We start from the raw sequence: 14,651 nt of genomic DNA on the forward strand, positions 1-14,651 counted from the left end.
CCTACATATGTGGCAACAACCTTACCGTCATAAAATGTATATGTATAGAAACATATGTATGTATGTTCATAGAAAATATGCATATAAAGAAGTAAATAGAGTTAAAGTAGCGCAGACAAATTTATTCCAGCTTTTTCGTACCCTACAGGGAACCAATAGCAAGGAAAATGGTTCTGGGCGAGAGCTGGTTCATTGATAAATTATGGATTGAACCTAGAATTCAACAACCGAAGAATACTCGCAGCAATAGACCTGTCAAAAGATTTTGAGACATTCAATAACGGCACGTCATGGCAAGACTGGGAAATATCTTCCTTTCCACCTAGTCTTAAAAGGTGTACCGCAAACTTCTTGAGTGGTCAGCAGGCATCGATTCAGTTTAGGGACCAAAAAATTCAAGCAAAGCAGAACTAAACAATGATATGTCCTAACCGCACTTTTGTTTAATTTCTACAACTCGTAGCTGCCCTCGCCAGCAGAAAAAAATATGATTGTTTCCTACGCCGATGACTGCACGATATTGCCAGCAGGACAAAACTCTTCAATGGTTAGATATTGCTTTAGGATTAAAACTTTCTCCTTACCCTTCTTATTTCTTGATCTCACGTAACTTGGCAATACCAACAACCAAGATGTCAGCGACATTATTCGCGGCGTAGCAAATAATGTCGTGGCAATATTGAATATCCATTCAAATGGCATTAGTCCAGCGACTGTTCGACACCCAAAAATACTGAGTGTGACTGTCGATAACGCACTCAAGATTGAACCTGAAATTCAAAGTTAAAAAAATTCTCAAGTCCGTTGCTGGAAGCGTTAAGAGCATTAACACAAAGAAATATAGAGCAACTTATATAGCAATTGAGCAGCCGCTTGTGCGTAACGAATCTCCGATATGAGCCTTAAGGAATCATTCTGGGGAAAGCAAATTACTTACTTACTTAATTGGCTCTTAATCGTTTAAACGGTTATGGCCGTCCAACAAGGCGCGCCAGTCGCGTCTTCTCTCTGCCCATTGGTCATACCAAGGGAATTTATATCGTTTTCCTCCTGGTCCTTCCAACGGACTGGGAGCCGCCTTCTTCCTCTACTTCCATAGACGTGTTCCGATAAAATACTTTCTTAGCCGGCACGTCATCTTTCATTCGCATAATATGACCTAGCCAGCGCAACTGCAGAGTTTTAATTCGCTGGACTATGTTAATCTGCGTAAAGCTCGAACAGCTTATCATTAAATCTTCTTCGGTATTCGCCAACGCCAACGCGTAGAGGTCCGTAAATTATTCGCAGGACTTTTCTCTCGAAAGCTCCCAGAGCCGCTTCATCTGATGTTGTCATAGTCATGCTTAAGCACCGTATAGCAGCACGGGTACGATTAGAGGCTTATAGAGCATGACTTTCGTTTGCCAGAAGAGGACTTTACTTCTAAATTGCCTACATAGTCCATAATAGCATCTATTAGCAAAGAGTGATTCTTTGCTGAGTTTCAGAGCTGGCGTTGCTGTTTGTGTTATAGCTGTTCCCCAAATACACGAAGTCTTTTACTATTTCGAAATTATGGCTGTCAACAGTAGCGTGGTTGCTAAGGCGTAATTGGGCTGACTCTTTTCTAGAAAATGAGCAATGAGGCTGGAATTCTCCCCAAATCCTGGGCATCTCAATAGATATGTGACCTTGCCTCCCAGGGATATAAGGAATTATCTCAGCAAGCACTACTTAGAGATCTTGCACTAAAAAATTCAGCGGTGAAACACAAAAATCTCACGAAGGCCCGCAGCTTCATCCATAATAAGCCGGCAATCTCTCAGTCTAATACAGACTAATCGCAGTGTAGGAAAGCAGGTTTCGTAGGAAACCGTGCTTCAATCTGTCTCAACTTAGATCTGTATTCTGCAACAGGACAAAGTCTAACTTATCCAACGTCGACTTAAGTAGTCTTATGTCCTGCAATCGCTTAGACAAATTTGCGCAACAAATTCACGCCAACCATCTTTTCAATTGAAATGTGGAACCAACGCCTCTAACAGCCACATCTCTCTACTTTGTTGGAACTTTAGCTTTATAGGACCATCGTTGTATGGGTGCAAGAAGAAGTAGCTAAATGAGGGAAGATCGGATCTCCTTTTGTGCTTTAAATTTTCGTCAGCTATCGGAAACAGCACTGACTGGCGTGAGTTGCTATGAATCGGCCGAGTAGCCTAGGCGGTTGTGTGTCAATTAAGGATGATAATGATAATCACTCTTCTCATGCAAGGCCACTTCATTGTAAACATCTGACTTTCAGGTATTTAGTTCAACTATTTACAGGTAAATTTTTATTTCCAATTATAAATTTGTCTGTAACCTCAATCAAACTCTTATAAGATTAATGGAGACAAAGTAAAGTGGGTTATATTCAGTTAAATTACTTACGCTTTCTTAAATAAGTCATGGCTACGTTATGTAGATACAAGTAGTAATAAGAGTATGCATATAGAGAGGTGTTCTTATTAGCGGTGTAGTAAGCAATCTAGTAAAAGAGGACAGATCTGTTAGCTATCCCTCAATAGTTTACTACTTTAGTCAGATTGTCTTTAGTTTTAAACAATTAATATGTATATCATTGTCTGATGAACTGTCTGGGTATACAAATTTCCATAAATTGTTTCTTCCGTAGCTGGAAGGATGAGGATAAAACAGGCAGACTCGAAGAGCTTACAGGCGAAAGCAAAAATACGCAACAGGCTTAACTGTAACTGTGCACCCTTTGTGTAGCCAGATTCACTGGACTAAAAAAAGTAGCCACAGGCTTTAGCAAAAAAAGAATGCACTGTTTAATAAGAAAAAAAGGCGAGACATGTCCAAAAATCTACAATATTTTAATTAACAATAGCGTTCTATCAAAAACTATAAAGAATAATAACAGATCGAAAAGTGCAACTGGTCACCTTCAAACGAATGAACTCAAATTTTTAGCAGTGCCACTGTTTTGTACTTCCTAAACAAAGCCGTTTCATGCAAACTAATTCTACAATATATATTTCCTGCAGGGTATGTACATAGATATAGGCAAAAATAGAAAAAAGTATGTTCACATGTATGCTTCTAAGTTATTTTTGTCTTCATCCCTATGCTACAATTTTCCCATTATTTTACTCCACATGTTTTCATACTCAGCTGAGCAGAGCTCACAGAGTAAATTAACTTTGATTGGATAACAGTTGGTTGTACAGGCATAAAAGAATCGAGATAGATATAGACTTCCGTATATCAAAATCATCAGGATCCAAAAAAAATTTTATTGAGCCATGTCCGTCCGTCCGTCCGTCCGTCAACACGATAACTTGAGTAAATTTTGAGGTATCTTGATGAAATTTGTTATGTAGGTTCCTGAGTACTTATCTCAGATCGCTATTTAAAATGAACGATATCGGACTATAACCACGCCCACTTTTTCGATATCGAAAATTTCGAAAAATCAAAAAAGTGCGATAATTCATTACCAAAGACGGATAAAGCGATGAAACTTGGTAGGTGGGTTGAACTTATGACGCAGAATAGAAAATTAGTAAAATTTTTTAAAAGAAGGTAATTTAGAAGTTTTGCAAGCTGTAATTTGGCAGTTGTTGAAGATATCATGACGAAATTTGGCAGGAACGTTACTTGTATTACTATATGTATGCTTAATAAAAATTAGCAAAATCGGAGAACGACCACGCCCACTTTAAAAAAATTTTTTTTTAAAGTGAAATTTTTACAAAAAATTTAATATCTTTACAGTATATAAGTAAATTATGTCAACATTCAACTCAAGTAATGATATGGTGCAACAAAATACAAAAACAAAAGAAAATTTCAAAATGGGCGTGGCTCAGCCCTTTTTCATTTAATTTGTCTAGGATACATTTAATGCCATAAGTCGAACAAATATTTACCAATCCTTGTGAAATTTGGTAGGCGCTTAGATTCTAGGACGATAACTGTTTTCTGTGAAAAGGCCGATATCGGTTGAAGCCACGCTAAGTTTTTATACACAGTAGATCGTCTGTCCTTCCGCTCGGGCGTTAACACGATAACTTGAGCAAAAATCGATATATCTTTACTAAACTCAGTTCACGTAATTATCTGAACACACTTTGTATTGGTATAAAAAATGGCCGAAATCCGACTATGACCACGCCCACTTTTTCGATTTCGAAAATTACGAAAAATGAAAAAAAAATGCCATAATTCTATACCAAATACGAAAAAAGGCATAAAACATGGTAATTGCATTGGTTTATTGACGCAAAATATAACTTTAGAAAAAAACTTTGTAAAATGGGTGTTACACCTACCATATTAAGTAGAAGAAAATGAAAAAGTTCTGCAGGGCGAAATCGAAAACCCTTGCAATCATGGCAGGAATACTGTTCGTGGTATTACATATATAAATAAATTAGGGGTACCCGACAGATGATGTTCTGGGTCACCCTGGTCCACATTTTGGTCGAAATCTCGAAAACGCTTTCACATATACAACTACCACAACTCCCTTTTAAAATACTCATTAACACCTTTCGTTTCATACCCACATCGTACAAACAAATTCTAGATTCACCCCTGGTCCACCTTTATGGCAATATCCCGAAAGGGCGTCCACCCATAGAACTAAAACCCACTCCTTTTTAAAATGCTCATTAACACCTTTCGTTTGACGCCCATATTGTACAAACGCATCCTTTATAACGATATCCCGAAAAGGCGTCCACCTAAATAGCTAAGGCCCACTCCCTTTTAAAATATTCATTAACAGCTTTCATTTGATACCCATATCGTACAAACAACACATTCCAGGGTTACCCTAGGTTCATTTCCCTACATGGTGATTTTCCCTTATTTTGTCTCCTAGCTCTCAGCTGAGTATGTAATGTTCGGTTACACCAGAACTTAGCCTTCCTTGCTTGTTAAATTAGCTTTTGAAGTAAGCAATTTCAAGTTAATATTGGTTTTTAGCCATACAGAACGACGAGCTAAAAAGTGTGCATGCTCTCTAATATTCCAATATATTTTTTGCTCATTTAAGCATGTGCCATAAAAAGTGTAACGAACAATAAGTTTGCTATTGACTACCGTTGACAGTGACCTCAATTTGAAGGAGTAACGAAATAACAACAACTACGAAACAAATGTGAGTTTGTCGTGACAGACAAAATCGATTTACCTTTTTTTATTGGTATTTTTTGTTTGTGTTTTTTTTTTTGTTGCTATAACTTGTTATTACGAGTTTTATGAGGCGCATAATGCGTGAAATATACGGATATATGTGATTGCAACATCCTTTGAGCCCCCAGAAGGATGTTGCAATCAACCAAACTGAAATTTTCCATAAAGGGGAAAAAAATATTTTTAGCCATTTACACAAGAAAATTTGATTGGGTTTTTTGTTATTTCAGTTTGGAAGTATTCAAAAAAGAATACGGCATATTAAAATAAATATGTTGCTTTTAAGCGAGGTGTTCCATACCAACATGCAAAGCAATGCTCTGAATTTAACTATTATGTTATAGCTAAACTTATTTTTTTATTATTATTATTTTGAGCTAATTATTTATGGTAAATTATTCGAGCTTCACTTACTGTAACATAAACTATTTGTGATTAAACATTATTTTCTAATTGCATGGTTTTAAAGTTATTTCTAACCTTTATTTATTTAAAATTTTTTAGTTATTGTTTTTGTGCTGGTCAAAATAGTCACATGGTCAAACGGAAATTTCCAAAACGGCCACTACACCGAATTTTGAAAACCCACAAAGCCAGTTGGCCTAATAGCGAAACGACCTTATGACCAATTCATATACCCGCAAGCAAAGTTCGTCTTATGTCCGTTGGCTTTATGTCACCCCAAGGTCAAATTATTGCATAGGTCCACTATACATGTGCAAAGTTTCTATAGAGCTTATGGCAATTTTAAACGACCATAAGGTCAGCTGATCTTATGCCCCTTAACTTTTTGACACTCCGGCTTAATTAGTGCCTTTTCATTGGTCCTTGACATAAGTGTAAAGTCTCGACTGACCCAAATGCCATTAGAAGTATTCATGAAGTCAATTGACCCTATTATGTCCGCCGAATTTAGGTCACCTCACCATCAAATTATTTTATTGTCATCGGTCAGTGATACGTCAGCGATACGTGACCACCTAAAATGGCCATAAGATCAATTGACCTTGTGTCCGTTGACGTTATGTCACCCCACCATCAAATTATTGCATTGCTTTCCGTATTTGATAAGTGTGCAAATTCTGAGTGAAATCTGTCCGTTTAAAGTGTCCCATACGGGTCAGTTACATACAAACATACAGCTGAAGTTAAAATTAGGGTGCTAAAAAGGCCTATGTACTAAGTGGTTAGTCTAGAAAGCTGTTTTCTTTACTAGAAAAATTTCAATTTTGGCTATTTGGGAAGAACTTCGTTAACATCTAAGCGGTAAAAACCGGTAACGACAAATAATTCTCTTACTATCGGCTTATTATCGAGGTCAAGTAATTGGTTAATTATTGGCATGTTATCGGCGCATCATTGGCTTTTTGTTGGTTTCTTATCGGCTTGTAGTCGACGGGTTACAAGCTGGGTAATACTCCGATAACAATTTGAAAACATTTTCGGTAAAAATCGAAAACTTTTCTGTAAAAAATCGAAAACACGCCGATAATAAAAGACAATTTTTCGTTAACAAGCCGACACGTCTTTAACTTTGCGATAAATTGTCGAAAGTATATCGATAAAAACTGATATTTCGGCGATAAAAAAATCAATAGCTCTTCGTAACGTCGTTAGGATCATCGTTTATAATATTGCAATAGCAAATCGATAACTCATCGATAAGAAATATGCAATACCCCTATATCCCATGGAAAACAGACTGATAGCTCATCGATACCAAACCGCTAACAATTCTATAACAACTTGATAACATGTCAACCCGTTTCGCTTCCGCCTTGGGCTTTGACTTTTAATTCTTCCTTTCTTTTCTTTCATTTCCTTTCTTTTAATTTCTTTTCTTTAGTTTCCTTTTCTTTGCTTTCTTTTCTTTACTTTACTTTACTTTACTTGTCTTTTATATTCTTTTCTTTTTTTTTCTTTTCTTTTCTTTTCTTTTCTTTTCTTTTCTTTTCTTTTTTTTCTTTTCTTTTCTTTTCTTTTCTTTTCTTTTCTTTTCTTTTCTTTTCTTTTCTTTTCTTTTCTTTTCTTTTCTTTTCTTTTCTTTTCTTTTCCTTTCTTTTCATTTCTTGACTTTTTATTTCCCATTTTAGGGGTTTTTGGACAAAATTAATATGCATCTATTAATATATTAAATATTTATATATATATAAATATTTATTGATCTTTATAGTATATCTCTTAATTATAATGAATAGAACATAATTTTTAAATAAAATGTCATGTATATAAAATAATTGAAGGAAAAGTGTCTATTTCGGTATAAAGAAAATTAATTAGTAACAAAATTTTAAAAATTTTTTTAAAAATTTCGAATTTTTTTCCCTTTCCTTTCCTCACCATGGTGAGACCTGTTATGCTCATCAGGCTCAAAAGGCTGAAGTCGGATCTCTTCGTATCTAACTCAACTAAGCGACATTTCTGAGTTAAAAGACATGGAGAAGATAAAATTTGGTATCACAAATTCTAACATACAACCTTTATAAAAAATCTACCAGTTACTATTCTGCAAACTTTTAAAAATATTATTTGAAACCGCTTTAGTGTTCAAATCAATTTACAGAATGTGGAGTTCCTTATTATCATTTCTAAGCTCCTCCAGCGTCTGCAAACGATCCCAAAAGATTGTAAATCCAATTCGAAAAAGTTTGGAAGAAAAAAAGTGGTGCGCAGCACTTAAATGGATATAGAGTTTTTGAAGAGCTTACTGCTTTATGTTTGATAATAATGATATTGTTGGCCCCTAGTTTTGACAAATTTTGCACAAAAGCATGCAAAGGCATAGTAAATATAAACTCACAGTAATTGTTAATCAACGCCTTAAGTAAAATGTTTGAAATATTCATAGTTGTGAGAACAACAAATGTTTAATGCCTTAATAGCTGTATAGCCTGCGCTTTTATTCGTCGACATTTGTTTACGCACATATGTACACACATATGTATACTAGGCTGAATAAAAAATTAAATTTTTTAGGGCCGCTTTCTTAAGTAAACTTTAAGGTTTATCTGTACGATTAAAATATTTTTTCTGATCAAAACCTTAATTTTTAATAGCATACTGTGTCTTGATCAGCTTATGAATGAATCAAAGGTATGAATTGAGTTAATTCTATTCGAAATATTCATATCCGTAAAGTAGATATGGTCCTTGCATAGTTGGTTTGAAGACTTTTTGTTTAGGGTGCAAAATATCAAGTGTGATTTTCTGTACACTTGTAAGTAATCTCAGGTAATATTAGCCAACGTGAATGATATGCTGTACCCCGAAAATCTGTTCATCTGAGAAACCCAACAAATCTAAATTGGTGTTTATCTCTACCCTGTTTGAATTAATATTTCAGAATGGAGACTGCACTAGGAATGATCGCACCATGATGACCTGTCGTACACTCAGCTTATCAGGTTGTGCGTGAGCAGCTGCGCCTATCGGGTTGAAATTGAAGCCAGTTCTTTCCTCTTTGTAAGAAGTCCCGAAAAGACAAAATTTAGACTGGCCCAAATAACGTTATGTAAGTTACGTTAGGTTGAACTGGCCGGTCCATGAGGACCTCATATAGACTGATTGAGTCCGTAGTATTACCAGAAGTTTGTTTTAACGACCAAAGTGAAAAACCCTATCAAAAACCAGGACCTATGTTATAAAATAGAAGCTTCCTAGGACTTAAGCCACTTGCTGCTTTTAGATATGATAGCTGTATCACTCCTAATAGCTGGAATCTTAGCCTGGCAAGTACAGGGCACGAGCACAGAACGCGCTCCATCGTTTCCTCCTCCAACCCGTACTTCTTATATCTGCTATCACCGACCAAGCCTAATTTAAAGGCATGCGACGCCAGAAGGCAGTGTCCAGTCAGAATACCCGTCATGAGTCTACAGTCCTCTATTTTTAATGACAGAAGCAACCTTGTTTAGTCGAAGGTTGTAAGACCTACACATAATCTTCGACACTTTACAGCCCCGCGCTTGAACCTACGCCTTTCCCGCTTGGTCGATCATATGCACCTGTCACCTTCGCTTAGTCTCGCCCAGTTTAATTGGGACTTCTACGGAGCAAGCTTCAAGGGTTGCACCCTTTTTAGCCAGTTTATCCGCTTTTTCATTCCCATCTATTCCCATATGCCCTGGACCCGAATGTAAATGTATGCTTCCCCCTATCCCGATTCTCTCCAGAGACTGCTTACACCCTAACACGCATTTAGATGCTGTGCTATGCAAGATTATTGCCTTAATTGCTGCTTGACTGTCAATATAAAAGTTAACACGCTTGCAGGCTAAGCTATTCTCTTCCAGGGTTTCTACTGCTTTGGTTACGGCTAATATTTGCGCTTGGAAAACGCTACAGTAATCCGGCAGCCTATAGGATCTGCTTACTTCCGCACAGTACACCGCAGACCTTACTCCTTCCACTACCTTGGAACCATCTGTGTACACATGTATCGGCTCGTCCGCCATTTGCGCACCCTTGCGCCAACCATCCACCTCTATTGTGGCCTTAAGATCTCCCTCGAAGCGCAGATAGGAAATCAGGTAGTCTGTTCGTCTTGTGATTGATGACGCTATACTACTATGGCCATGTGGTCGGCGCTCAAGCTGCCCCGAGGCACCGAGACTGCTTGCAGTTGTTAATGCTATGTTCTTTGCTACCAGGTCTACAGGTGAAATGTGCAGAATTTCATACAGTGCACCCGTCGGGGTTGTTTTCAGGGCTCCCGCAATGCTAAGCATCGATAGCCCGTCTAATTTTTTGAGGTATGTTGTTTTTTGTGTGGCTTTCCACCAAACAAAAACTCCATAGTATAGAATAGGGCTTACAATCGCTGTAAAACCCCAATGAGAAAGGGAGGGCAATAAGCCCCACGTACACCCCAGCATTCTTTTACACGATAGAGTGCTGTTGAGTCCTTTTTCACCCTCTCCTCCACGTTGAGCTTCCATGACAGCTTATAGTCTACGATGATGAAAAGTAATCGGAGAAATATGTATGGAAGAGAATGAATGGTCTCTGACTACGTTTTTGGGCTTTAAATAGCAGTAGTCAATGTACCGAAGATACGTACTGTAGTCCTTCATCCATCATCAAACTAATGTTCCAAAAATAAACAATTTTAAAGTCTGCTGATTTTTTTACAGAAACGCTTATAAGAGCGCGACGTTCAATATGTGAGTATGCAGGTGTTTTACTTAGATAACACGAGCTCGCCCAGGGGTTGAAGCTAAACGACAATAGACGTAACTTAAACAGAAATAAATAATTTCAGGGTTTTTGAAAAGAGCTTCGCCAACTTATTATCATTAACATTTGATACCGTGAAGTAATTGTTCTACAATCGGCTAACTATCGATAGAGGATTATTTTCGTTCATTCATTGTTTTGTTATCGGTTAGTTATCGCCGAGTCATCGACTTTTTATTGGCTTCTTATCGGCTGGTTATTGAGAGAGGTAGGAGATGTGTCATCGATTTTGTTTGAAATTTAATCGTCCTAAACAAATCGATAACATTAATATTGAAACTTGGGGATCCGCCGATAAGAATCAAACCGATAAACTTTCAGTAACTCTTCGGTAACAAATCTATAAAAAGCGGTCAACAAATGGGTAGCACTCCGATACTAACTTACTACGATAACTTTTAAATAGAAAATAGACAACTTTTGCATAATAAATCGATAACATACTAACGACTTTTATTTAGATTAACAATCGATACCTTTTCAATAATAAGTCTTTAACCTTTCAATAAAATATGAATAACTTTTTGATAACGAATCGCCAAATAATCATAAACTATTCGATAATAAATCTAAAGCGTTTTGATAACAAGCCAACAACCCGTCAATACAAAATCGATAACTCAACGAAAACCTTTGTTTTCGATTGCAAAATGTTTAATGCTTGGATAGCAAATCAATAACTCATCTATAAGTCGTTCGTAGCACACTTTTAACAAACCAATAACCAAATGATAACACGCTGTTAGGTTTCGGCTTTTTTTCTTTAGTTTTAGCTTCTTATTTTTCGCTTCCTCTCCTGTCGTTGTTTTCTTTCTTTGCTTTACTTTACTTCACTTTACTGGCCTTGGTTTACTGTCTGATCGCGCTCATATCAACTCGACCACGTACGATGTTGCCATTTCTTCTTATTTTTGTTTAAACGATTAGAAAAAAGTGTTGCTACATTGTATCTACTACACTAACGGTTACATTCTGTACTCCCCCATACTGAATGCCAGTGCAACACACTGTGCCTACACTTACATTTTACATTCTGGATGCCACTATATTGTAGGAAAAGCTGTTTTCACAAGAATAGTTGTTGAACCACCCTAATGTGCATGTATACACATATGTGTAAATTTTACCACATGCGGCCAACATGTACATATACGCATAAAAATGTATGTGAAATCAGTGCCCGAAATCCTTGTATGTATAGATATGGTTGAGTGGCTGCATAACCTTTCGTTCAACCTGACAAAGACATGCATATAAAACTATTACAATACTCAAATCTCACCTACACACAAAGGACTCTTGCCTTCGGTCATACAGATTGTAATGCATACTAACAATATAAACACGCACTCACATACACACCCACAGACGCCAACTTGCACAGCATACAAATCTGTGTTGTCTTTCTGCTTGATTTATGATACGAACTGCCTGAAATCGTCAGCATTCTTTTGAATAACGAGACCACTACTATCATTTAACGAAACTTCCTTCAATTCAAAAAAGGAAATCTGCTTAGGAATAATTTCATAGTGTGCAATTTATATATGTAGTGTGTACGTAATGGTATTTCACTAATAGCATACTTTCCTGCATTGTGGTTGTTTTCGTTATTGTCTTTTGTTTTGTGTGAACTTGTGGCTGTAGGGCACGTCTAGTCATTGCTGTTGCCACTACTGTAAAGAGCTGTTAATACTGATTTTGTTGCTTCACTTAGGTCCTTTTTACATAAACAAAAGCATATCCTTTTCATTTAACTATATGCTCAATCTGTCATGCCTGTGTAGGAGTGTGCGTAGTTAGCTTAGCGTAAACACAATATTCCCCAAGCACGTTTTGACGAAGCAGTGGGAAAATGTTTGGTACGTCACAAATACCATGGCGTATGAGCAACATTAATATTAATTTAAACGCATTTTGTTTACATTTTCTTTAACGCTCTAAAGATTTCATATCATCATTTTGCAAATGATGAACATTATAAAAATTTATGAAAAGTTATTCAAGGTGATAAGTGTAGCAAGATTACGCTTACACCCCGTAAGATATTAAAGCAAAAGGACAAGTGAAATTAAATGCCAATGAAGTCACCATTTGATTCCCATTAATTTCAATCCGTAGTAAATAATATGCGTGGCATAGATATTGCGTTCTGTTGGCGCACTCAGTTTTTGTACAAAAAACTTGGTATACAGAAGATAAGGGGTGCAGAATTGACGATATTAGGGGCAAATTTGGCAGGCCAAGTTTTGAAGGAAATGCAAACTCGTTTTACAGCGTTCTAGCCCCTGTTCCCCGACGATGAGGACTGGCAGATTGTAGAGAAACTCTAGAAGAGGTAATGTACTCTAGAAGGGTGATGCACGCATAAAACCAGAAGACAAACGTGGATATCAGATATAGAAATGAGAAATAAATAAACAGTTGTTACAGAACGTTGTTCGTGAAAAGTCCAGAACCTAGGAGAAATAGGCGAACGAGGCAACTGAGATTGCAAAAGCAGCGCAAGCTGAGGAATAATCAATCAGTATATTTTAAAACGTTGAAATTGTAGTACGTCAGTAATGTTATTAAAAATCTATTTTGAATTAACCACAATGCGATCAATTTTACCGTACGCCACCAGCTTAATTTCTTTTGTGTGGTATTTCTGCTGTAAATGTAGGGCTCTTATTTAAGTGGGTATTATTTTCTGCTCTACAACATTGAAATAGTGAACTATATCGCAGTTTCAGTTTATATATACATAAGTAAATATGTTACTTTGTATTATCTTTCTTTTTATTTCATAGACTTATTTATAGACTTATTTATATAGATTTTATTTATTTTTATTTCGGCATAGACTCAGCGCCTCGTACTCAAGTTATAATGAAACTGCAATGCCTATTGCTTAATATCACAAGCTTTGAGTAATTATAGTTGTTAATTTGTCAAGTTTTTTATTCAACCAGATCTTAAAATTTCCCCTAAGAATACAAAATGATTAGTTTATACTCACTCGAATCCGACGCATGGCCTGTACGATTTCGGCGCGAGTATTTGGACGCGAAACCTCCTCCCAGCCGACAAACTGCAAGAAACAAGGACAAAAATTAGCAAATCAATTATTTATGAGCAAAAATAAATCACTGTATATATAGGTAGTAATGTTGTATAAATAGGATATCATTGTATGTCGTAGCCAAAAGTAAGGCTTGCTTAGACAAATACCAAACTTAAATCTTTATGATATTTCAAGAAGAGCAATGCGAAAAGGGAATATATTTTATATAATATTTGTGTATCCCCCAGACTTTGTTCTGCCCGAAAATTGGTTTGCTTAGATTTGAATGTTGAGCCTTTCTTCTCGTCTTCATACTTATTCCTTTCGCTTCTAATCCAACTTCCATGTTTTTTACAATTCTTGTCTATTCCCTACCTCATTTGTCTTCCTTCCACTCCTACCTCCAAACCGATTGCAACTCCTTTATCCACTCCTACTTCCACTAAACTTCACATTCCCATTTCTACTTCCAGTCCTAGCCTAACTCCCATTCCCACTCCCCCCGTCCCGTCAATTTTCTCATACATGGAAACTCTATACCATATACCGAATACCTGCTTCACCTCGCCGACCAATTTTAATACTTTCGTTTGTATAAACCTTTATAAAACTTTTGAAACTAACGCAATTTTTAAAATGGAATAAATTTTTTAAATGAGATAAAGACAGATAATGGACCAATTAACCTACCCTATAATATTCCTCCCTGCAATTTTATTACACTAGTAGTAAACCGATGTATTTGTTATATTGTAGCTTTTCCAAAAAAAAAAAAAATTCTTTCCTGCCTTTCCCCTCTTCTCTATATATTTAATCCCTGTCTCTCCTTCGCAATTTCTTCCTTTTACATTCTCGATTTTTTTGTCTTCTACTCCCACTTCCTTTCTCCTACTTCAACCTTCCTCTATTCTTCTTCATCTTCTTCCTTGCACATGCTTCCTCTTCTTCCCATCTTCCACTCGAATTTTCTTAATTTTTTCCTCCCTCTTCTCCTCACACTCACACCTTCTTCCTAACCTGGCCTTCTCTTTCTTTCCCTCTTGTATTACCACTCTTACCTTTTATTTTCCTCTTTCGAAAGGCTGCCTCAACAATGCATTTAAAATTTCAAACAAATCTCACTTTAACTAACATTTTTTGGAATAAATCGTTACCTGGTCCAATCCCTGAAAGAAAAGTTTCTCAA

General features: G+C 36.5%; 1 protein-coding gene across 2 annotated transcripts in view; it reads right to left on the bottom strand.

Moving 5' to 3' along the window:
- The window catches only part of LOC137252876 (capon-like protein), a 682,759-nt gene that overhangs the window by 140,122 nt on the left and 527,986 nt on the right, over positions 1 to 14,651 (bottom strand). For both annotated transcript variants that reach the window (XM_067788997.1, XM_067788996.1), the window contains exon 3: positions 13,421 to 13,492. In XM_067788997.1, coding sequence (XP_067645098.1) covers positions 13,421 to 13,492 — 72 coding nt within the window. The remainder of the gene's footprint in view (positions 1 to 13,420; positions 13,493 to 14,651) is intronic.

Source organism: Eurosta solidaginis, chromosome 5, assembly GCF_040869045.1.
Source record: "Eurosta solidaginis isolate ZX-2024a chromosome 5, ASM4086904v1, whole genome shotgun sequence".
NCBI lineage: Eukaryota > Metazoa > Arthropoda > Insecta > Diptera > Tephritidae > Eurosta > Eurosta solidaginis.